The 25,767-nt window shown below is 49.0% G+C and overlaps 1 protein-coding gene across 2 annotated transcripts in view; it reads right to left on the reverse strand.

Moving 5' to 3' along the window:
• Nucleotides 1–10,406: 10,406 nt before the first annotated feature.
• CHCHD6 (coiled-coil-helix-coiled-coil-helix domain containing 6) overlaps nt 10,407–25,767 on the reverse strand; it is a 210,216-nt gene continuing 194,855 nt past the window's right edge. Inside the window, exons 10-11 of one of the 2 annotated variants that reach the window (XM_077822430.1) lie at nt 12,258–12,374; nt 10,407–11,243 (exon numbers count right to left, since the gene is read on the reverse strand). In XM_077822430.1, the coding sequence (XP_077678556.1) occupies nt 12,293–12,374 (82 nt within the window). In that variant the 3' untranslated portion in view covers nt 10,407–11,243; nt 12,258–12,292. The remainder of the gene's footprint in view (nt 11,244–12,257; nt 12,375–25,767) is intronic. The other variant, XM_077822429.1, reaches the window with a different exon arrangement.

Genomic DNA, 25,767 nt, shown 5'->3' on the forward strand with positions numbered 1-25,767 from the left:
TCCCTCCTCTCTTCCCTTCTCCGCTCTCTGTCTCCCCCCACATAAGTATTTCCCTAGGAAGATGCCCCTCATACTGTCAGTAAAATGTCAGCATCAATCAGCCAAGCTGGAAATCACTGGGGACTTCTAAACAATTCTCTGCTGATGTTTGGAATTCCCGCCTGCCCCACTCGGCGCAGGCTCTGATGGCTGGTGAAACCCAATGGCTCTCTTAAGCACATTATTGTTTGAAACTGCACGATGCCCCAGAAATCCCAGAACCAAGACCAGGAAAGGAAAAGCAGTTTTGGGCACTTACCCAGCTGACACACAGAGAGAAACTCTGCATCACCAAGGCCCGATATAAATATTCAACTCTTAAATGAATAATAAAATAATTACCACCTAGTGCAGTGCCATGATTAACAGGCCTGCTTGGTGACGTCACCTGTCGAAATAAGTTGATGGCAGCAATTTTCAGCTGAAACAATAGACAGAATTTGATGGAGCTTGAGTTCCCGACATAGCCCCAGATCCAGAGATGCAGGGCCTCATTTTCATTATGCTATGGCCGCCCAGTGCCGTTCTGGCAGCATAATGAGTGCATCCAGCCTACAGAACTGAACACCAGAGAAAACCCCACCAGGATGTGGTTTTCCAGATGGCTCTGTGCCAGCCCCCTTGTAGCCTTTGGCATAGGAGAGCACAGCCAGGGGAAAGGCAGCACTGCTGCATTCTGGCTATTATCAGCGGCTGCAACCCCTGGAGGGCTGCTGCTCCAAGAATAAGTCAGAGCAGCCCTGGGGCTGATGGAAGGCCAGGTCTGTCCCAAGATCACCTGAGAACAGGGAAAACATGCAGCACGGCTCAGTTGGAATAGGCAAAGGGGGCCACAGACACTTTGGGAGTCATCTCCTGTCTGCAAACACTTCTACACATTAGTTGCATGGATTGAATAAGTCTGTCTTGTTCTGTGTAAACCAGAGGCTTCTGCATGAAAATGAAATCTCTGGCTGCATGAAAACTAGCCTTTAAACCATGCCTGGGACCTTTCTCTGAACACTCGGGCCAGATCCTCAGCTGGTGTCAATCAACACAGCTCCACTGACTTCTCCAGCTGAGGATCTGGCCCAGTGAATCAACCGCAGCCCATGTCATTCCAAAAGAAGCCAATGGGAGCTGTTTCCATTTATAATCTAGGCCAAATCTGGTGCTGGTTCCAGCTAACCTGGTTTCTAAAGCTGTCTGGCCAACTGTGGTGAATGGGGTCAAATCATGTCAGAAGTATGTTTACAGAAACCCCCTTACAGCCCGGGTATGGACTGAAGTCTGGTCCCAGTTTCAGCATAGATCTAACAGGATTTAGCCCTATCCTGCTTGTCCAGCAAAACCCAGTTAACAAACTGTTTGGCTGGAATCCTCTTTAAAGCAGAGCTGGACCTAAAGCAGAACCCTGGACCTAAACATCCCTAAACTTCTGGGGAGGTGGGAGAGCTTCAGAGCTGGACTTTACGGCTGGGCCCATCTCCAGTTTGAACATGATTCCTTAAGCCCATCTGGGCCTTGGTGTGGATGGGGCATTTTTTGTGAAGAGCTGGGCTGTTGCTGTTCCTTACTGCCCTCCTGAGATCACGGCTAATCTCCTTTTGGAAAGATCACAGCTGGTTGCTAAGGAAATTACTGGGATATCACAATATGAGGATTATGACTTCAGGTGGGGAATAAGCAGCTGGAGCCAATGAATTCTTAAAGAGCCTCCCCTCCCACATCCCTGCACACGGCCTGAGTAAATGCAGAGCAATGCAGAGGACAACTGATCCTAGAAGCAAAATCCCCGCCTAACAGAACCTCTAGAGAGGCCTTTCTATACTCTGAGAGCCCTCCCTGTATAGCCTGTGCTCTTGTCAGCTCTCCTGAGCTATTGCTAAGCAGGGTCAGGTCTATAATCACATGGGAGCCCACCAAGGAAAAGGTTGGTAGCAGCCGGAAATGGTGCTGGTGACTCAGCAGAATCCACTCTTCCCTCTGAGTCAGTACTGAGTGAGTGCTCCAACATGGGGCTGGGGTTTGCCATCTTGCAGACAAGTCATAAACCCAAGGTCCTGAGCACTGGAGAGCTGAGGGTGCGTCACAGCAGTAAGTGGCATTAGCCCTGCGCTCGTGCCCAAATACCAGTTTGAGTCTTACATCCTGCCTATCTAAAGCTTCCCCTGCAGTGTCCATCGGATACCGTGTCCTCCTGACCTTCTCTGCAAACTATTGCCACAAGCTGTGGAATAGCTCCACTGCAGGAATGGCCATATTGCAAAGGGTGGGAGAAGTGACTGGTGTTGGCACAGCCCTTGCAGACACAAGGTATTGCACAGGCATAAAATGTGGATCTTCTTTCCCATGAGGCCACAACAGAGCTTGGAGGGATTTTGCCCTCATTATCTCCCAATGGGACCTGAGCAAACAGAGAGGTTAAAGCACTGGACTGGGAGTCAGGAAATGTGGGTCCTAGGCCGGGCTCTGCCATTGACTCACTTGTGTGATATTATCGAATCATAGAAATCACAATGTCGGGCTGGAAGGGATCTCAAGAGGTCATCAAGTCCAGCCGCCTACACTGAGGTAGGACTAAGTAAACCTAAACCCTCTGTGAAAGGTGTTTGTCCAGCCTGTTCTTAAAACAACTCCAATGACGGAGGTTCCACAACCTCCCTCGGAAGCCTGTTTCAGAATTTCAGAAGGCTTAGGGTTAGAAAGATTTTCCGAATACCTAACCTAAATCTTCCTTGCTGCAGATTAAGCCCTTCCGTGGACATGGAGAACAACTGATCGGAGTCCTCTTTATAACAGCCATTAACGTATTTGCAGACTGTTATTAGATCCCCCCTCAGTCTTTTCTCAAGACTAAACATGTCCTGTTTTTTAAACCTTTCATCATAGGTCAGGTGGTCTAAACCTTTTAGTAGTTTTGCTGCTCTCCTCTGGACTCTCTCCAATTTGTCCATGTCTTTCCTAAAGCATGGCGCCCAGAATTGGACAAGGTATTCCAGCTGAGGCTTTACCAATCCCAAGTAGAGCAGGACAATTACCATCCGTGTCTTTCATATAACAGTCCTGTTAATACACCCCAGTATACACCCCTTTTCACAACTGCATTATATTTGTATTGTTTCTTGACTTTAGCAAAGCTTTTGACACGGTCTCCCACAGTATTCTTGTCAGCAAGTACAGGCTGGATGAATGCACTATAAGGTGAGTAGAAAGTTGGCTAGATTGTCGGGCTCAACGGGTAGTGATCAATGGCTCCATGTCTAGTTGGCAGCCGGTGTCAAGTGGAGTGCCCCAGGGGTCAGTCCTGGGGCCGGTTTTGTTCAATATCTTCATAAATGATCTGGAAGATGGTGTGGATTGCATTCTCAGCAAATTTGCGGATGATCCTAAACTAGGAGGAGTGGTAGATACGCTGGAGGGCAGGGATAGGATACAGAGGGACCTAGACAAATTGGAGGATTGGGCCAAAAGAAATCTGATGAGGTTCAATAAGGATAAGTGCAGGGTCCTGCACTTAGGACAGAAGAACCCAATGCACCGCTACAGACTAGGGACCGAATGGCTAGGCAGCAGTTCTGCGGAAAAGGACCTAGGGGTGACAGTGGACGAGAAGCTGGATATGAGTCAGCAGTGTGCCCTTGTTGCCAAGAAGGCCAATGGCATTTTGGGATGTATAAGTAGGGGCATAGCGAGCAGATCGAGGGACGTGATCATCCCCCTCTATTCGACATTGGAGAGGCCTCATCTGGAGTACTGTGTCCAGTTTTGGGCCCCACACTACAAGAAGGATGTGGATAAATTGGAGAGAGTCCAGCGAAGGGCAACAAAAATGATTAGGGGTCTGGAACACATGACTTATGAGGAGAGGCTGAGGGAACTGGGATTGTTTAGTTTGCAAAAGAGAAGAATGAGGGGGGATTTGATAGCTGCTTTCAACTACCTGAGAGGTGGTTCCAGAGAGGATGGTTCTAGACTATTCTCAGTGGTAGAAGAGGACAGGACAAGGAGTAATGGTCTCAAGTTGCAGTGAGGGAGGTTTAGGCGGGATATTAGGAAAAACTTTTTCACTAGGAGGGTGGTGAAACACTGGAATGCATTACCTAGGAAGGTGGTTGAATCTCCTTCCTTAGAAGTTTTTAAGGTCAGGCTTGACAAAGCCCTGGCTGGGATGATTTAATTGGTCCTGCTTTGAGCAAGGGGGTTGGACTAGATGACCTCCTGAGGTCCCTTCCAACCCTGATATTCTATGATTCTATGACATTGCTGACTCATTTTCAGTTTGGGATCCACCATAACCCCCAAATCCTTTTCAGCAATACTACCAGCTAGGCAGGTATTCCCCAATTTGTAGCTGTGCATTGGATTCTTCCTTTCTAAGTGACGCACTCTGCTCTTATCTTTACTGAATTTCATCTTGTTGAATTCAGACCAATTCTCCAATTTGCCAAGGTCATTTTGAATTCTAATCCTGTCCTCCAAAGTGCTTGCAACTCCTCCCTGCTTGTCGTCATCTGCAGATTTTATAAGCATACTCTCCACTTCATCATCCAAATGATTAATGAAAATATTGAATAGTACTGGACTCAGGACTGACCCTGCAGGACTCCACTAGACACGCCCTCCCAGTTTGACAGCAAACCATTGATAGCTGTTCTGAGTATGACTTTCAACCAACTGTGCGCTCACCTTATACAATAGAACCTGAAAGTTATGAATGCCTCGGGAATGGAGGTTGTTCACAACTCAGAACAAAACTTTATGGCTACTCTTTCAAAAGTTTAAAACTGAACACTGATTTAATACAGCTTTGAAACATTACTATGCAGAAGAAAAATGCTGCTTTCCCTTTTTTTGTAGTAGTAGTAGTTTACATTTAACACAGTACAATACTGTATTTGCTTTTTTTTTTTTTTTTGGTCTCTGCTTCTGCCTGATTGCATGCTTCTGAGGTGGTTGACTGGTCAGTTCGTAACTCTAACGTTTGTAACTCTGAGGTTCTACTGTACTAATTTAATCTAGACCAGGGGTGGGCAAACCTTTTGGCCCGAGGGCCACATCTAGATGTGGAAATTGTATGGCGAGTCATGAATGCTCACAAAATTAGGGGTTGGGGTGCGGGCTCCGGGGTGGGGCCAGAAATGAGGAATTCAGAGTGCAGGAGGGTGCTCCGGGCTGGGACCGAGGGGTTCGGAGGGCAGGAGGGGGATCAGGGCTGGGACAGGGGGTTGGGGCATGGGAGGGGGTCAGGGGTGCAGGCTCCAGGCGGCGCTTACCTCAAGTAGCTCCCAGAAGCAGCAGCATGTTCCCCCTCTAGCTCCTGCACAGCCAGGCAGCTCTGGGTGCTGCCCTGTCTGCAGGTGCCGCCGCTGCACCTCCCGTTGGCCTCGGTTCCTGGCCAATGAGAGCTGCGGGGGCAGCGCTTGGGACGGGGCCAGCGTGCGGAGCCCCCTGGCTGTCCCTACGCATAGGAGCTGGAGAGGGGACATGCCGCTGCTTCCGGGAGACGCCCAGAGTGGGGCAAGCCCCGGACCCCGCTCCCTGGCAGGAGCTCAAGTACCAGATTAAAATGTCTGCAGGGCATAGTTTGCCCACCCCGATCTAGACTGTGTTTCCCTAGTTTGTTTATGATAATGTCAAGTGGGACTGTGCCAAAAGCCTTACTAAGATTAAAGACAGATCTGATACTGACCTACTGCACAGGGGTGTTTTTAATCTACTGTAGGTACTATACGGTCCCCATTACTGTAGTATCTGAGTGACTCACAGGATCAGGGCTGAGGTTCCTAAGGCTCTCTGTTCTTGTCCTCTAGGCTCTGCTTCCCCACCACACCAGTGAGCCTCTGTATTGAGCTCCAGTGCATCACTACTGCTGGCCTCCCGTTCACCAGTGCATGCTGGGACCCACTATGGAGCTTGGGCCATCAGACTGGGCTCTGGAGCAGCTCCAGCCCAAGTTGGTTGGAGCACACACAGTCCGGTGGGAGGAGACTGCTACAGGGGAGGGCAGAACTGGGTTAAATTGGTTTCAGAGTAGCAGCCGTGTTAGTCTGTATTCGCAAAAAGAAAAGGAGTATTTGTGGCACCTTTGAGACTAATAAATTGGTTAGTCTCTAAGGTGCCACTAGTACTCCTTTTCTTTTTGGGTTAAATTGGTCCATCTGCCCACTCGGCAGGCACCACAAAATCTGGGTGCGGATTCTAATATGCCAGCATTTGGGATGTTCCACTCCAGGGTTTGATTCAGGACCATCAACTGCAAAGACCTGACCCAGAGAAAGCATTTATAAAATAGACAAATCAAATAACACTTAACACTGCCGTCATGTGTTTCCTATGGGAACATCTCAAACCAATCAATGAAAGTTGCGTAAATATCTTTATCCCCATTGTACAGATGAGGAAACTTAGGCCTGGAGAAAGGAAGTGACTCTTTCATCATCATCCAGCAAGTCAGTGGCAGAGACTCCCAATTCCCTGCCCTAACCACTAGACTACACTCCTCTCCAGGGCTGAGACTAGAACCCAAGAGGCCCAGCTCTGAATCCAGTGCCCTACCTAGATGATACCCTCTTCCCAGAGCCAAAACCAGAAGCCAGGATTCCTTAATCCCATGCCCCCTGCTCTAACAACTCAACAACCTTGTCCTTCCAGAGCTGGTGATAAAACCCTTTTTCCAGTGCCCACCCCACCTTCCAATGCACCAACCCCCAGTGCATTCTTCTACAGAGCAGAGCCTGCAAAGGGTTAAGTTTGCAATTAGCAGCTCCTTGGGAAGGCAGCACAACACTGAAGCAGGAGGAACTTTTCTTTAAAAAAAAGCCTGAGTGCAAGTCTGCTTTTAAATTCAAATATGCAATATGGGCCAGTGCCTTTGAACCAGACTGAAACAGTGTATTTGGGCAAGGAAACAAGGAATATTTCACTTCAGCTCAGTCCAACCCATCTTGATTTATACAGCACTTTGTGTGGAGAGAAAGAAACATTATCTGAGGGCTTTGCAGCTTTAGTAATTAACCCTCTGCCTACTGCTCCATACAAGGGGCAGGTTACAATGGAAAGGCACATGTCAGAAGGAGGGAATGGCTCCAGGGACTGGCAAAGTTAGGCCAGGTTCTCTCCTCTGGCTCACTGGTTCCAACAGCATCAAATCAGTGAGGACTCAGAGTTGTGACTTATGTGTGAGGAGCCCCTTGGATGAAGGCTCAGCGAGGGACCCTGTCTACACCAGAGTGACTACCCCTTGTTAGCAAAGGCGCAGCTGAACCCGTGCACAGGTTAGTTACAAGTCATAATAATAATAGTAATAACACCTACCTCTGACATGGCCAGTGTATCGAGGGACAAGCCATGCCCAGCACCATTTCAGTCACCAGCGTTACACCCTGCTCTGATCAGGGTGTATTGGTCACATCTGCATGGCACAGGCATGCACGCAGCACTCACTGAGCTTCCAAAGTCCTGTCCCAGCCTGCACTAGGGTCAGGTCAAATCTAGGCTGGATTAACCAGGGCAGCCTCTTCTCTGGTTGTTCCAAAGTCCTGGTCAGGACTCCAAAGGGGATGTGCGCAGTTACCCTCACGTTGCCTGATGTGCTCATTCAGTGACCTGCATGAAAAGAGTTGGGGAGTCTTGGGGCAGTCCCCAGAGGGCTGGCATGCTCATGACTAACATCCCTTGCCCCAAAGGTCACTCTGGAAATCTTTGCAGTAAGGGCAAGAGCTAACCACTCCGGAGGTTCAGTGAACAACCCTCTGTGTGTGTGTGCAACACCAATAGACCCTGCTCATCGGCAGGTAGGATCGAACCAGGGACCTCTGGAGCTTAGTTGACGAGCCTCTACCGCATAAGCTAAAAGCCAACTGGCTGTTAGCTAAGGCTGTAGAGCAAACTCATTAACCTCTCTCTCAGTGGTCTCAGTGCCACTAGATGGGACAGAACAACACACCCAGGAGGTAGGTGGGTTACACACACGCGCACGCACCCTCCAGGGCCAGGCTGGTCAGCATGTGGGGAAGCCCATACTACATGTTCTCCGCAGATCGATACCGTACTTCTGTCTCCAGAGGTGTCAGTCTGACATCTTTTACCAGCAGGTATTCACTTAAACCGTCCACCCAACCAACCACAGTGCCAGTTTTCTAAAAGGGTACAGAGTTGCTCAACTGCACCAGCAGAGGGAGCTCAGGGCAGAAAGCACACGGTTTTGTGTCGGTGCTACATAAACACTGGCTATTGATAGCCCACGCACAGTCAGACAATTCAGTGGTGAACGTTAAAAGCCTCTCATACACAAGACTAGATAGAAGATCCAATCCTTTCCTGGTTTCAGAGCTCCTTCCCTTCCAATCCTTCCCTGTACTCTTCAACCGCACCCTCCTGGCTATTCCAATGCTCTTTGCAGACTAGCTAAACAGACCCCTTTCAGCTAGCAAGTGCTTTGCTGAGCCAGCTGGGAGAGACACAGGCCAAAGAGCCCCTGGAGGGTGACTTACCCAGACAGGCCTGGGTGTCTGCTGGCCACCATCACCTAGAAGCCCAGATGGAGAGCAGCTCCAGGTGCCTGGGGCCATCTGCCATGGCAAAGTTAAAGGTGAAGGACCCACATCACATCTGTGACCTGAAGATTACAGGGCAGCTCCAAGGTCAGAAAGGGGCAGGGATCTATCCACAGGCTACTGATCTGGGGAGGGGGAATGCAACAGGGCACAGAACAACTAGAGTAAGGGAGGTGGGGAGAGAAAACCAAACCTGGGGGACCCAGGTACTAGGTGGCTGGAGTGAGATATGGGATATTGAGAGCAGCAGCATCTCTGGAGGCACCACTGCCATCAGCTGGTTAAATGACAGGATAGGTTTTTCCCAGACACATCCCCCTCACGCAGCCCTTTACCCCACCCCCACATTCTGCACAGTGAGACTCACCTATACAATCACCCTCCTGTGCACAGAGACCCTCACACACCCCTACCTTCCTGCACATGGATACACAACCTCCCCACACCACAAAGATACAGTCCTGCCAAGAGACCCATTGCTATGCACCCTTCTGCAGAGACGCACTGTGGTAACACACATAACCATACATCAGCAAACAAACCCACACTCAATAGCCTGCACAGCAAGACAAAACCTATATACTCACCCTACCATGCGCACGCACACGGAGGTGCACAATGGTTGCTGAACTCAAAGAATGACCTGTGGCAGCTCCCATTCCACATCAGGCCAGCCCTGCTCAGGGTTTACAACACTTATATTAGGAAAGCCATTTTTCTTCCTTAAGTCTCCACTTTACCAACACAATGTGCCCAACTTTGATCATTGGTGCCTCCAAAACCACTAAATACCTGGCAGCACTCCCATCTGCCACAGGCCTGCTGTGCCTCTGGCCCTGGGGCAAGCTCCTGTGGGGCTTACAAAATCACCCAAATAGGACTGCCAGCCCTCCAGAATTGTCTGGGAGTCTCCAGGAATTAAAGATTATGTCATGTGATGAAAACCTCCAGGAATACATCCAACCAAAATTGACAACCCTACGCCCAAAGGAGCATACGGGTGTGACATAAACAGCATGACACGAATTAAGCTGAAGCAGAGGTAAAGGGAAACAGTGGTTCTGAGCACTCCGTGCTCATACACAGGGTCCCCCAGCTCTTGACTGCGGGGCCAGAAATAGACTCAGAGCAGGGCAGCTTTAATCATAGACTGTAGGGAGTGGAACGCAGGAGAGGGCGCTCCCAGCAGTGAAGCGGGCACAGGAGCTGCTGTTAAGCAACACTCAGCACCTTCCCTTACCTGTGGGTCTCTATCTCTACTTAGCTATTTCTATAATGTGCCCATCATGATGGTATCTGGCCTCAGTACACAGTATTACCAACCCCAAACACTCAGGCATCATGTGCCAGGCCCCAAAACTTCATGAGATTGACTTAAAAAGTATGAGGGTATTTAGTAATAATAAATGCGGGGCTATTTTACACATATTCACTGGTCTCCAGGAACGGGGCTTTAAATCAGGAGACTCATGATAAAACCACGAGAGCTGGCAGCACTGGCATGTTCTCTGTACAGCACTCCTAGCCCCTGCCAGATCAATACCCAGGAGACTGAGACTAGTACTTGGACCATGACTTGCATGGCTGGGGAAAGCTCTAACTGCTAGGCCCGTCACTTTATCACCCCCAGCCTGGGATCTGAAGCCAGGTCTCCCACAGGGTAACAGCTTAGAGCTGGGCAAAATATGCCCATTGCTTTTTGTGGGAAAATAATGTTTACACAGGGGGGTGGGGAAGGTTTTATTGTTATGGGTTTTTTTAATTTCCCAATTTGTTTTTCCTGTTTCTTTTGGTTTTGAAAAACATTTTCCGCAACAATTTTCAGTTTTCAGACACAAATAAATTAAAAAAAAGATTGGTTTTCAAAAACTGAAGGCTTTTACCAAAACCCAAAGTCTTTACTGAAAATTTTCAGTTCTAACTTTAAAAAGTGGAAAATTTCAACCTAATTTAAAATCCCCCAGCAAAGTTTCCTTTTTGGATGAAAAAACCATTATTCAAAAAAAAAAAAAAAAAAAAGTGTCACTGGAAACTTTTCGGCTCGCTCTGCAACAGGAACACGACTCCTTGGGTCCGGAGCCAGTTCCAAAGCACTCCCATCTCCTCCTGGCTTTGGTTCCAAACCCAGCTATCGCATAGCGGGCTGTATGTGGGCCATGCTGCATCACACAGCCCCTGCCAGTTCAGGATCTGAACTCAGAGCTCCTGCATGGTAGGAGAAAGTGCCCATCCTTGGGCCCTGGACTGGTCTCCATGGCATTCCTTGCTCCGGCCCGCATGGGAAGTCTCCCACGTGGCAGGGCAGCTTCTTCTCTTTGGTGTTGTCAGTTTCCTTGAAGAGCCTTTCCTAGAAATGTTGGCGGCAGTACAAGGTGCCATCTGTCTCCCTCCTGGCTCAGAGTTGGGCTCAGACGCAGGTTGTGTCACAGAGTCTTCTGCTGGCCCAAGTTCCCTTTGAGAAGGGGGAGGCAGGCAAGCGGGTGATATCAGCAGCTCAGCCTCCCTGCATATGGACTGACAGGGGTGGAGGGGCCCAGGTCCAAGGGAGCAGCTACCAGAAGGATCGTCTCGAGGTTAAGAAACTGCAGTGAGATGCAGAAGAGCTGGGTTCAGTTTCAAGCACTGACTCACTGCATGGCGTTGAGAAGTCACTTCCCCAGCTGTAAACTGTGGATCACGATTACAGCCAAGTAAATAACTGATCTCTCAGTTTGGGGAGTTTCCAACTCAGATCATTTTGGAGTGTTTTTCAGCTTACTTTTTAATAGCTACATTTCTAAACAAAATGCCATTTCAAAATGAAAAATCACAGTGTTTAATTTTGAAGTGGCTGCAATCAAATGTTTCCAGTTTTTTTAATTTCCCCCATTTTTTTCAGCCCAAACATTTCGATAAATTCAACCCGAATAGTTTCATTGTCTTGAAAAATATTTTGGGTGAAATTACACTTCCCCCCAATTGTTTTGCCCGACTGTAATAATGATCCTTCCCTACCTCACAGGGGAGTTAGGCTGTACGCACTGCTCTTTGCAAGGGTCTAGGTACCACAGAAAAACCTATCAAGATAGGAAACACATGCCCATCCCAATGGCTAGCCAGTTTTTGGGCTAAGTGGATCCTCCAGGGAAGGGGTAAGAACAGGGCTCTGATGGAGCTGCTCCCTGACTTCAATCATCTTAAGGTTTCTGATACATCCCTAAAGGAGCAAAACCGGGTCAGATTGGAGCTCAGGCTCCTTGCCTTGCTGTAGCAGCAGCAGGAGGCCCGGGCAGGTGGCACGAAGTAGATGTTAAGGGAAGTAGGGCGAGGAATGGGCTGCAGCAAAAGGTCAGGTGACATGGGCCCCAGGCACTAGATTCTCACAACATTTGCTGTTGGCAGAAGATGCTCTCTGAAGGCCAGGAGGGCAGCTGCCATGGTCCATGCAAGCGTCACTGGAGTCTCTAGGGCACCTCGCCCTATTGATGTGCATCAAAGGGAGGCCTAGTGCTCCCTCCTCAGCTGCTGTGAGGCAGGCACCATAGAGGAGCCGGGAAGCCTGGGATCCTCCATGCAGGATTCCCCCCTCCCAAAACCAAAGACGGAGGACAAAGCTTAGCAAAGCTTGGGGAGAGTGGAGGTTGCTGACAATCAGGGGCCCCAGGTAACTGTGAAGAGGCCAAACAGCAGCCAAGCCCCTACCTGCTGTGCAGCATGATCAGAAATCCAAGGGGGATTCACGCAGCAGAAACCCTGCTTCTCCTTAGGGCTGACAATTGCACTGGCTGAGACAACAGCTGCCGAACACTGACGAGAGCCCTGGCAAAGAAAGAGGGAGAGCGAGTGAGTGCAGAGTGCACGGCCTTTACCCCAGGCACACCACAGGCCTGAGCCAACAACTCCTGTGCTGCTCCAGCTTGGCACAGCTTATCCTGTCCTAGCTGCTCATTTGCCTAACAGGAACCTCTGGGGAGGCAGCAATCAGGGGCAGCTACAGCCAGTGAGCCTGGCCCCTGGGAAATGGGCCTATGGGGAACAGGGTGTGACTGAACATCTTGGGAGAGGGCATGGGGGCTGCACAGCAAATGGGGAAAGGGCCAGACTCCAGTTAATCCCGTGATGTGGCACTGACCACGTGGCCGCCACAGGGCACCCAAAATCTACAGAGACAAGCAGCCCACTGCAGTACAGAGCCAGAGAGCATCAAACCTCAGCTCAGCTCCGAGAGGGCCATAGGCCTACAAGGAGTATAAGCGTCAGAGAGGAATGTGGCTGGCAGACATTTTTTTAACTCATTTCCCCCTCCCCCAAAACAGACGTTTTTTTGGAAAACACACTTTTTGTGAAAAAATTATTTTTTGTTTTTTGTTCAGCTGAAATCCCCAAAGGAACATTTTTCAGTGTTCCCTTTTCCCCTCTCCCCCCGTTTACAGTGGCAAAATAGTGGGGGAGAGGTGAAAGCGAAAGAAATGGGGGGAAGTTGAGAGGACTAAAAACCAATATTTTTGGTCACTGAAGATTTTTGATAACGTTCTGAGTGAACAGAAATGCCTCCTTTTCAAACCTGCGGAACAAAAAGTGGTTTGGAATATTTTAATTTTTCATGAGCAATGTCATCCAATTTTTGCCCAGTTCAAGAGGACAACGGGACCTGGAAGTGCTCAGCACCTCTTAGGAACAGATCTCATATCTCCAGACATGGGAGAAAAAGAACCATAAGAGCCTAAGGTTAGAGACCCAGTCATTGCCTCTGCTCTGCCCACCCATGACAGGAAGGGGTAAGAGCCCTTGGCGAAGTCAGATGGGCATTGAGATAAATGCTGCTGTGGACCATGAGGTCTGATCCAGGCCCCTCGGTCTCTGAATCCCACCCTGAAAAAACAGACAAGCATGAAAACTCATCAGATTTTCCAAGAGCCAGATGGGCCTATTACCCTCTGTATCCCCCCAGCACAGAGCCAAAGGGCAGGGCTTTGTTCCACAGCAGTGCTCTTCCTTCAAGCCTCCCATTGCCACCCCAAAGTTGGATCATACTCTTTGTCTCAGCAACTTCCACACTTTCCCCAAAGCCAGAAGATGGTTTTAATGGTTAGAATCTGCAGACACTTCTCACTCGTAAGGTCACTAGGTTAGTTCATTAGCCTGTGATTTTAGACACCTGAGCTAGGTTCACATTCTGCATGGGTCATAGACTTTAAGGCCAGAAGGGACCATCATGATCATTTGGTCTGACCTCCTGCACATTGCAGGCCACAGAACCTCACCCACTCCACTCCTGTAATAGACCCTGAACCTCTGGCTGAGTTACTGACATCCTCAAATCATGGTTTAAAGACTGCAAGTTACAGAGACACCACGGTTTACATTAATTTAAACCTGCAAGTGACCCATGGCGCATGCTGCAGAGGAAGGCAAAAAACCCCATCCATAAGTGAAATAGGTCAAGTAGACAATCCCCAGCAGATCTGTGTTTACAACACAACCTGCACACAATTCACCATGCCACAGCTTCTTCCCACTCACAAAAGATGGATGGAGGCAAAAGAGCCGGGCATCTCCTATGGTACTATATCAATACATAAGAATATTGTCAAGTACAACTTGTTAATTTTATACTATATACTCCAGTCCTGGAACAGGCATGCTCAAATAGCATTCATGCAATCCCTCGTTTTAGGAATCTGAGCCCAAACTTCAATTCCCAGTTCCCAGGATGCAACTCTGTCTCAAGAGTTAACTCCAGCTTGAAAGATTACGGCGGAGAACAAAGTCCTGTACTGATTACCACAGCTCCCTGGAAAAAAACACTTCAGAAGACTAACAACAATATAGTGGTTTCCTCCAGGACTAATACTATGCTAGCCCGCGAAGAAGAATTTCTAACACTCTGTGTAACAGCACCATCTAGTGATCCCTGCCAGGACAATCATGTTTCTGCTCCAAAGAGGCCTGGGACTGAGCTAGTGGGGGAAAGGGGCTGCCTGATGATCAGTCAGACTGGAAAGCAGGGGTGCTGCGGATCACTGAAGTGCATTGGCAGAGATGGGGAAGGACAGGGAAGTGTGCACAGAGCTTTCATGTAGTGCTGTAAGCCTGGCCTTAGCCTAGGACTGCCACCCATTCTGGTATTTCTGAGATCATCCTGCTTTCAATGTGGTGAATCCTGTACCCTGCTAGCACAGCTTGAAGGCACATCTAGTACATCTCAGGGTACATTGCCTGCAACATCAGGGGACTGGATTCAACTCAGGAGGTCCCTTCCAGTTCTATGTTCCTGTCTTCAAATGGAAAATGAATCGTGTTGGAAGATGTTTTAGCTAATAGTATGTTAAACATGACTTTGATAAGGACCATTGTGATTAGCCGCAGCCTGGTAGCATGCCTGTCCTTGTCCACACTAAGGAGAACATAATATTAATAGCGTGTTAATTAACAATTTTTTTTATTCTGATGAGCCCTAAGGGACAGTCCTGGGTCCCAAAAATCACTTGGTTGGTGATGCTGCAGCAGCACGTTCTGATACAACACAACGACATCACAGTAAAACACCATCTGTTGAACTCAGATATACCAACTGAGTGTCATTCTGCAGACATCAGAGTCATAACTGCTGCATTTGGGTTGTAGCCTGCAGGTACAGGGATTTGCGAGGTAAGGCATAGGCACAAGTTAAGGGAGTAAAGCAATGAGCCTACAAGCTTCAGGCCTGTGAGACAATACCTTAGCTAAACAAGGCATAAGCCCCAAAATCCTTAGCATGGGCAGGTAACCAGGAGTCACCCCAGACCCTAAGAGAATGCTGTAATGACTAAATTGCCAACAGGTAACCACAGGATTCTAGTTTATACCCGCTTGGGATATTTTAAGTTAGGAACACCCACACATGTCTGACCACAAGAATGCCATGGTAACTAACTGATGTATATTCTAATAAGCTTGAGGTAAAAGGCCTCATAACCTGTGGGAAAAGGGAATTATAAATAAGGGAAAGGGGAGAAACCCCTACAGAATATGCATTAGGCATAGTGGTGTCAGCAGTTGTATCCCTGCCTGTGTGCTTTGGGGAGGGAGAAATATAGCCCTTGGGAGGTGCCAGGGTGACGGCTACAGATGAGGGTGCTGAGGAAGGAGATGATGATGATGAAAATAATGACTAGCATCTATGAATGTGTGCATGTGTGTGGGTATGAATGTGTGAGTACGCAAAAGGGTATGGATATGTGCATTCATGAATATACGTGAATGTGTGTGCAGATACAGGCATGCTGGAAATCCACATACCTGTACAAATCCACATACATGTTTCAATGCAGGTCTGGCCTTAGGGGCAGGTGATCAGGGTGGTCACCTGGGGTGCCAACTTCTGAGGGCATTGAATCAACAGCTTGATGGGGGAAGGGGGCACCCCATCACCCAGTGTTTGGCCATTTTGGGGTGGAAGGGGGGCTGTTTGGCCATTTCACCAAGCCTGTTTTTTTTTTCTTTAACTCAGCTGTTTGCAGGGCGCCAAAAGCATTTCCCACCCTGAGTGGGACACTTACGGCTGGCCTTGCATGAATGTGTATCATACGTACCCAGGTGAGTACAGATAGGAATGCATTGTGTGTGAATACATGTGCTTTGGTGCCTTGGCAAGGAAATCCTTGTACCATCTCCTATACAGGTGGGTTTCAGAGTAGCAGCCTTGTTAGCCTGTATCCACAAAAAGAACAGGCGTATTTGTGGCACCTTAGAGACTAACAAATTTATTTGAGCATAAGCTTTCGTGAGCTACAGCCCACTTCAGGTGGGGTGAGTGTTAAAATTGTTCTAACCCAGCAACAGCGCAGGCCGATTCACATAGGGGGCACTGCTGGCAGGACGAAATGGAGAACTCCCACTGGCCAGAGCAAATTCTCAAGGGGAAATGAAACTGCTTTCAGGAAACAGCCTCTTGCTGTGTCTATGCAAAGAGAGAGGGAGGGGAAAGGGGCAAAGTTCTCCCCTGGCCCCCACCAGCCTTCATTCATAATCAGAACGTGACTCGCTTTGGCACCTACTTGCTGCAGGATGGCATGTGTGCGTTCAGCACTTGAGGCTTTCCAGGAATAATAAAGGGGTGGGATGAGAAGGAAAGGAGAGAGACACATCCTTGGGGGTTGGGAAATGCAGGGAAGACCCCACAAAAGCTTGTCATGAATGTCACCACACATTCTTCACAGAGCGCCAGGCGGAGGTAGGATGCCTTGTTGCTATGACACATTTACTAGGCAGTGAAAGGACAGAGGGGCTGCTAATTCTAAAAGAAATGACATATAGTCTTCTCCTTCCCTCGCCAGTCCCACCCCCACCACACGCACTTGCCTTTTAATCCCCCCCCCCTTACAGGTTACAAGCAATATGCATGGGGTAGGAGGGTGGGGGGAGGGGAACAACGGTAAAAAAAACAAATCTGCTTCACAAATTGGTGCTAGTACCAAATGTCCCTTCTTATCAAGGCTGGACGGGTATTCAATTTTCTCTTCAAACGCCTGCCTTCTGAAATGGTAATAGAATTTCAAATCTGGGGGAAAGGGGCGGGGGGAGCTGAATATGTGAGGATAACAATGAGAGAGAGAGACAAAGGAAGAAATTATACTAAAAACATATAGTTGGAGTCTTTGCAGGAATTAATTAAATACAAATATAAAGAGAAAATTAACAGTCTCATGCTTAGGAAGGGGGAAAAAAGGATTTTTTTTTTAGTTTAATTAACCTTTTTTTGCCTAAGAACAATAAAGGGATGGGGGGGGAGGGGAAGAAGACGGCAAAGAGTTCTAATTGTTTTGGCTTCCAGGAGATAATTAAGGAAGCAGACCCTGTTTTGTGCCAGTGTGTGTTTGTGTGAGTTTGTTGTGTGTGTGGTCTCCGGTTTGGGTATGTTGGAATTGTGTGCATATAAATAAGTCATGTGTTGCTCCTAATTGGTTGAGAGAGAAGAGAACTGTCTGAGGAGAGTGCAAGTCCCCTATAACAACAGGGACCACTAAGCAGTGCTGAGGAGCGGGGGGAGTTTTGTATGTCCTCCCCCCCCCCCAAGGTAAGTAGGTAACTGGTGAAATGCAGCAACTGTTCCCAAGAGCTCACGAGCCTCCTACACCCATGGCTGAAGGGGTTCGATATTTGGAGATGTAGGTCACTGGCTACCAGATGAGGTGGGAGCACTATATGGAGCAACTGGATGCCAACTTAATGGCACTTATCATCAGTGCTCTTCATTAGGGGAGAGGAAAATGGGGACGGAGGGGAAGGAACAAGGGAAGAACAATAACAACGATCAATTGTTCTCCACGTGCACTAAAGGCAGGGCAAGAAGCAATCAGCTTAACCTGCAGCAAGGGAAGTTTAGGTTAGGTATTAGGAAAAACTAACTCTCGGGATAGTTAAACATTGGAACAGGCTTCCAGGGGAGGTTGTAGAATCCCCATCACTGGAGGTTTTTAAGATCAGGTTGGACAGATACCTGTCACGATGGTCTACATATACCTGGTCTTGCCTCAACGCAGGGAGCTGGACTTGATGACCTCTTGAGGTCCTTTCCAGCCCGACATTTCTATGATTTTCTGACAAGGATGTGGGGAGGGAAGAAGGGAGTTGGGAGATCTGGGCTGTACAACCAATCTGCATAATCTTGGGCCTGACACATGGAACCTATGTGAGAGAGCTGGGGCGGTGTGCTGGTAAATGGCCAGTTGGGCATCCAGCAAACTCTCGGTGCCCACATACAGCTGCTGTGCCCACCATTGCAAAGTGAGCACACACCTGCAGGAGGTAGGCTGAAAAACAATCCCTTCCCCTGGCTGCATCTCCATGTCTCCATCTGCTAACTGGGGTAACGGCACCAATGCTTCATTCACTAGCGCTTGGTCCCTTGGCCGGATGGTGCTTGGGAAAGGCCTGTGACTCCCTGGAGTCACTGTTTGTACAGTGCTTTGAAGATACAAACTGCTACGTATGACTCACAAGACAGGTATGGCCCAGGCAGCCGAGTAAGATGTAGCTCACCATTCCCGTCCAATGTGCTCTACTCTGAGCTCTCCACAGCCCTGTACGTTGTCGTTAGACACTCGACTATCACAGTCGTGAAGCTGTTTCCAACGGGCAGCAATGGGAGCATCTGAACTCTGCTCCACAGCAAAGTCTCCCTTCGTCCCAGCAAGCTCAAGGAGAAGCTGCACCTTCTTAGCTAGCAGAGGGCGCTGTTAGCTAATGGGTCTGTCATACTCCGGTTGAGTACAGTACTGCCCACAGTGCACACACACTCACGGGCTGATCCATCATGCTGTGCTAGCCATGGCCTGTGGGGGCCGACGGTTAATTTGACCGCTTGTCTGGAATGACTAGTATGAGTGGCTGAGCTCCAGCTTCCACCAGATCTACTTCCTATAGCCTTAGGCCAGTGAGGGGCATGGCTAGACCTTTCCTATTGCAAGTGTGTGTTTTTCACAGGCTTTCCCGGGGTTGCTGAGATGGCACAAAATCTGGTCTCTTCTTGCTATTGCAGGTCCTGGAGGGTGCACATACTGTGAGGAGAGCAAAGCTTGATCCAGCTCCTGAGGCGCTGAAAACCCCCCTAAACACAAGCACTGCAGCATTTCAGTTCACCTGTGTGTACCTGACTACAGAGCTGTTCGGGTTCACTCCTAATTCTGCAGAACCCAAATTATCAGCCCTAAGCCCAGGCACTAACAGTACAACTGAAAGAAACTAATAGAAATCTCTCACCAGCTGGAGTCTAATGATTTGCACAATAGGAACATGATGGGACACCAGCGTGCACAAAGCTTCTAGCCTACCACTTTCACTAGATGACAGCTACTGAGCTCTCTGGGCCTGCAAACGGTGGGCATCGCCTACACACCATGGCAATGGGTGCTTACACTGACCAGCCCCTGGGTCAGCTGCCATGTGTCCGATCATGCTGTTTGCCATTTCAGATTACCAAGAAAGGAAGCTGCAATCTCCATCGTCACATCTGTCGAGCACCCCTCATTCCCTCCCTTCTAAGAGGGGCTGCTGCCACAGAGGCAGAGGAGAGGGAGAAGTTGACTAAGAGAAAGGAGCTCTCGTGGGCTAGATAAGCATCACTCTGGGCCTGACTTTACGGAAGGAGGACTTCAGGTTAAGTTGTCAGGAGAGGGAAGGGGCAGACCTGGGCTCTGGTGATTTGGCCCCATTGCAGTGGCCCATAGTGGCCACTTCTAAACGGCAGAGGTTGTGTTCCATGTTGGGTGGCAGGGCATCCTGATTCTCCAAGGCAGGACTATAGCACTTTCAGCCAGGCCCCAGAAGTCACTGCTGTTGTGTGGGCAGCAGGCTCCCTGACTGAGGGAAGCACTGTCACTTTTCCCTTTCCTCCTCAGTGTACATGACAGGTGGAGTGAAATCACATACAACAACCAACAACTGTGTGGGAGTGTTTTGACAATAGAGCTCCTGCTCCATTTCCCTGCTTCCAGGAGGAGCTGGAGGGTTTCAAACTAGTTTGTGTTGTTGGGGTTCTAGCATGTTTTCTCTTTGTCCCTGCAGAAAGGCTGCAGAGTCACCCCCACACACACACATCCCCCCACTCTGCCTGGCTCTGGAGCAGACAACAGCAGCTCAGTTGCACGAAGCTTCCACCTGCTGGTCTGGGGGATGTGCCTCCTTCCTAGAATACTACTTAGAACCCATCATCTTACTAAGGCGTCAGCCACCACCTCTCCCCACCCATGTCTCCGCTCCAACTCCCCCATTAGCTCCCCACTCTCGTCCCAGTGCTCTCACTCTACAGCTCCCTCCAACACCTCTTCCCACTCTCAGCGAGCTGCCTGCTACCCTGGCTTCCCCGTTCAGCTTGGAGCATTCTCCTGCCCACTGAGCCCCCTCTCTCTTCTGAGCTCACTCTCCACACCCAAACTCCACTTACTCTGTTCTTCTTGCCTTCCCTTCCTTACAGCTTGATCCTTGGAGGTGCTCAGCACCTGCAACTCCCCTGAAATGCAGTGACATGAGGCAGGCAACGATTCAGTTCCTGAACCTCACAGTCTGCTCCTGCAGTCAGAATCCCCAGCTGGGACCCTTAACTCCTGGCAAGGGGAGCTGGAGTTTAATGCCTCATTGTGCTGACGTACCATGCCTGATTAGCACCTAAAATGCTGGACTGGATCTTTTATCCTCTCAGTTCATTGCTTCCCTCTACCCTGTTTCTTTTGGCTGAGATGGAAGAACAAGGATAATGGCGTGTCTCCCTCTGTAGAAACAAGGCAACAAAACTCCTCTGTAGGAGATCTTGCAGAGACAGCCTCATAGACAATAGGGTCAGATGCAACATTTTTGAGAACACCTGAGCAAGGTTACTGAGGGTGAACACAAACCTTGCCAGGTTCAACCCTGGTGGGAAGGTCAGTGGGGTGGACTATGCTAACGACAAGCTCCTGGTCACTGCACTAAAGTCTTGAGCATGATGGACAGGAGCAGGCATTGAACAGACCTTCAGCAAGCCTGGAAACAACTGACAGAGGTGAATCAAGCAGCCAAATTCATATATACAAGAGCAGCCCTGAAGAGTTCAGCACTCTACAATGGAGCTGAGAACAGCTGCTGTGGATGGGCAGGAGTAGCTTTGGGCATGCAGTCATCTTAGAATAATTGATATGGATGGACACGGCTTTATCCCCAGTTAGTAGCATGCTGAAGCCACCAATTGCTCCTTGCGTTTGTAACCCTTCTGCCCATCACAGTTGGCAGCAACAAGGGCTGGGTTCAATATCTAGGGGATTCATTCCAATAACACAATGCAAACCGGCTCGAGCCCCCACCCAGTGACCTGGGACAAATATATACCACCCTCGCTGGGCGCCTCCAAGAGGCAATACTTCCCCTCTCGCAAGCAAATAGTCTGAGTGTAGCAAAAAGCCTTTTAATAACAGAGAGAAACAATGTGGCATTATATTGGGGAAACACCACCAACAGGATTCATAACACAACCCATGAGCAAAAAAAAACCACCCCAAACAAATTGGGGCATGTCCTTTCCCTTTGGTTCTTGAGTCCAGCAACCCCAAATCACCCAGAGTCTCAAAAGTCCAATGACCCAAAAGTCTCTGTCCCTGGTCAGGGCAGCCCCAGAGTTCGAAAGTTTATCTGCAGAGCTTTACCTCCCAACCTGGGTGGAGATGGGGGGGGGGGGAAAGAGGTAAGGGGCACCTTACATGATCTGAAGCTGACCGCCCCACAGCTCCATAGGCCTTCGCTCCGCCAGCCGCCCCATGAACTGCTTTGCTCGGCTCCGCTCTGCTGCTCCACCAGCCGGTCCACGAACTGCTCCGCTCCACATCCCACAAGCAGCTCCCGCCGTCCAATGAACTGCTCCACCAGCCTGTCCACAAGGCACTCCAGCCATCCCACAAACTGCTCCACAATATATCTTCAGGCTCCCCCACTACTTAACACAACGCTCAGTGATTTCACCTCTTAGTCAGTTCAGCTCTTTGGTGAATTCAGCTTGTAGTAGGGGAGCCTCAGTGCTGGTGCACCATTAGCCCAAAGTGAATTCAGCTCAGCAGCCTGTAACTAGACTCCTAAAGGAATCAACATTAGCTCTGATATTCCACAGTAGAGAGAGGAGGAAGTGCAATTAGCACATAAGGCCTCACCAGGGGACCCATACCACCAAGTATAAATACCTGTCCCCAACCTCTCTCCATTCACAGAGTTTTGGAACCCATGACCCTTGCCTAGCGAGTGCTACTTAGTTGATGGTGAGTCCCTCCATCATAACAAAAGGCCAAGTACAGTTCCAAGCACAGTTCCCATAATCAGGGTAACAACAATTTATTCTTCCTGCCCCAATAACAGAGACACTGGGGAACCCACAGCAGCCAAAGTGACCATTTGGGCAGCTATGGCCTCATTCTAGGCGGGGTGGGTGTGCCTATGCAAATGAGATCGGCCCCTGAAGTTCTTTTCCACAACTTGCCACACCTCACCACCAGATGTCAGGGTGGAGCTCATCCTGACACTGCTTACACGTTTATTTTAGCCTCTTGGTGTAGCCAGGCAGTGAGTGTCCTGGAGACAGACAGACCCCTGCAGTGACCAGTGCCTTATTCCCATCCTGCATAGGGGACCCTAGCACTAACTTCCCAGCCCTGGGAAGTCCCAAAATGCCGGTAAACAGACTTCAGAGTCATTCACTTGATACGCCAAAGGGAGTGACCAGGGAGAGGAAGTGCACAGTTTGAAAGACAGCCAGTTATTGGGCGTGAGACAAGGGAGAAAGTCAATGGCCTGTGCTAAACAGGAAGTCAAACAAGATGATCTAAGGACTAGATGACCTCCTGTGGTCCCTTCCAACCGTGATATTCTATGATTCATACAGCCCTTTCTGGCATTAAACTATGAATCCATGAGCACTTTAAAAGCCATGGTCATAGCAGTGGGGTCTCTCTCTCTCTCTCTCTCTCACACACACACACACACACACACACACACACACACACACACACACGGTATGCTAAGTGAATACCAAGGCTACTCAAGATCTCTGCATCAGATTTAGCAAACCCTAGGGATGGGCTTCAACCAACCACTGCCCTGGATCTGAGCATCTCTGGGATAGAGAGGAGGGAGGTCTGAAGTCCAGCCTTAGATCCAGATACAGAATTTGCAATTGGTCCATGAAGAGGCTGATAGCTGGGCACAAACACTAAGGACAGGCTAACTTTAAGGTTTCCTGGCTCAGAACCAATTTGAACTCTTGGCTGTGAAATCTGCAGCTATGTATATGTGACACTGCTATGTACTTATGTGTGACACTGGCCATGCCTTGCCCCATTGTTACTGTGGGGATGAAGAAGCCAGTAGGCAGCCCCCCATGGGAAATTTCCACCAGGGCATAGTTGGGTACCCAATGCAATTACTGACTTGGAAGAACTGAAACTCCCTCCCATGGGAGGTGGGGAGCAGGATTGCTTTTTGACAGACGCTAATTTGTCACAAGTAACTAAAACCTGAGACCTGCTGGGGACGAAGCTGTCAGCCTGGGAAGCCATCTGCTAGGCAATGCTTCCACTTGGTTATCTTGCAAGAGACAAAGCAGCATTAGCAACACAATGGTCCCCACGGGCCTGATCCCATTATCCCTGAGTGTTTGTTAGGGAGGAGAGTTGGCAGCGAGAGGGATTGCAGGATACTGCATAAAGTGACTTTGTTAAGCTTGAGATCACAAGAGGCTAGATGAAAAGTCCGGTCAGTTGGAGACTGGGTCAGGGTGCGGTGGAGGAGGGATGAGGAAGCCCCTGCTCCCTGAGGCCATGTATCAGCCCATCAGGTCAGCCTGCAGTATTTAGTGGAACAAAATACACTTCTTCCCTTTCTTTGTCCCTTTCACCCTCACTTCTCCACCCTCTCCCAATCCATCTCCTCTGTTTCACTCTCTCCAGACTCACTTGCCATCCCAGCAGCTTATGTGTCCCCCTCTCTCCAGAGCTACCTCTCTCCAGGATACAGCAGGAGAGCAATAGGGAGAACCAGGGAGAGATGGGATTAGCACCGTGGTTCACCAGCCAGGCCATGTGGTAGGTGTGGGCAGGCAGCAGTGAGGGGCCATATTTCACACTTCGGGCTCTGTGGCAGCACTGGATCAGCTGATGCAAAAGCTTCCATGGCTCACCCTTTATCCTTTTTCTAGTCAAGTTGCTTAAATGATTTCCGTGGTGTTCACACACCCCCGTGGGGTTGCTCCATTCACCATCCCTGACCTCATACACCCATGCCGTCCTCAAACCACTTGCTCTGCTCATCCTGTCTTGGCTCCACCACATGATTTTGTGCTGCCCCATCTACTCAGTGTCCCCTCTTCTTCCTCCTGAGTCACTTCCTGTTGCTAAATCATCCATTCTCTGTACTGTGCAAGTGACTTTTCCTGGAAAGCATTTTACAAGGTTGGGTCCATGCCAATAATTTGTAGCATGTGGGGAGGGCTAGCTCAGTGGTTTGAGCATTGGCCTGCTAAACCCAGGGTTGTGAGTTCAGCCCTTGAGGGGGCCATTTAGGGATCTGGGACAAAAACTGGGGATTGGTCCTGCTTTGAGCAGGGGGTTGGACTAGATGACTTCCTGAAGTCCCTTCCAACCCTGATATTCTATGAAAGCCTTCGAGAAAGAACGAATACAGACAGAATTCCTGCATGAAAGCAAAAGAGTCTAACGGAAGGAAACAGTTTAAGGAGGACATGACCTAGAAGGGCCAAAGTCTGACCTGCCTTAAAATTCTTCCACTTTGGAATAGGAACTTCCTCAGGATACTAGATGTCTAGGTTCTTTAATCCACTATTCTGCCATCTTTTTTTTAAAAAGATGTTGTTAATGTAGGACCTATGATATTACAATAAATCCATGGCCACCTAGCATTTAAAGGTTGTCCTGATGCTGTAAGACCAATTAGAACTTAGCTCCTCCTGGTTGTTCCTCCCCTACCACTTGAACTAAAGGAGAATTTCTTTTAGTTACTAGCAGTATAAGACCCTGACACACAGCTGAGCAGTTCTGATTCTATCCCAGCAGGAGGCAGTGGTATACACACTAACCAGCCCCTTGCAATATGCTATGCTCTGCCACTACAGAGCCAGTTAGCTGTGAGCACACTAATTAACTAACAATCCTACTCCCAAAGCAGTGCTGACATCACTAATGCTGTTAGCAACTAAAAGGAAGTAAGCCAAACCCAGCCACATTGCCTTCAGCCTCCTATAAACACAGGTGAATGGGAAATCCATGTTACCCATTGAAAAAGGAGATGAGAGCTGTGTGGTTAAGACAGGAAGGTTACTCCATCATCTGAGCGAGCCAAGCACAAAGCAAGCTGTCATGGGATAAGAGGGAAGGTCCTCTCATGGATCAGTAACTGGTTAAAAGTCAGGAAACAAAGGGTAGAAACAAACGGTCAGTTTTCATAATGGAGAGAGGTAAATAGTGGTGTCCGCCAGGGGTCTGCACTGGGACCAGTCCTATTAACATATTCATAAATGATCTGGAAAAAGGGGTAAACAGTGAGGTGGCAAAATTTACAGATGATATAAAACTACTCAAGGTAGTTAAGTCCCAAGCAGTCTGCAAAGAGCTACAGAAAGCTACAAAACTGGGTGACTGGGCAACAAAATGGCAGATGAAATTCGGTGTTGATAAATGCAAAGTAAATGCACATTGGAAAA

Source organism: Eretmochelys imbricata, chromosome 7 (assembly GCF_965152235.1).
Source record: "Eretmochelys imbricata isolate rEreImb1 chromosome 7, rEreImb1.hap1, whole genome shotgun sequence".
Lineage (NCBI taxonomy): Eukaryota > Metazoa > Chordata > Testudines > Cheloniidae > Eretmochelys > Eretmochelys imbricata.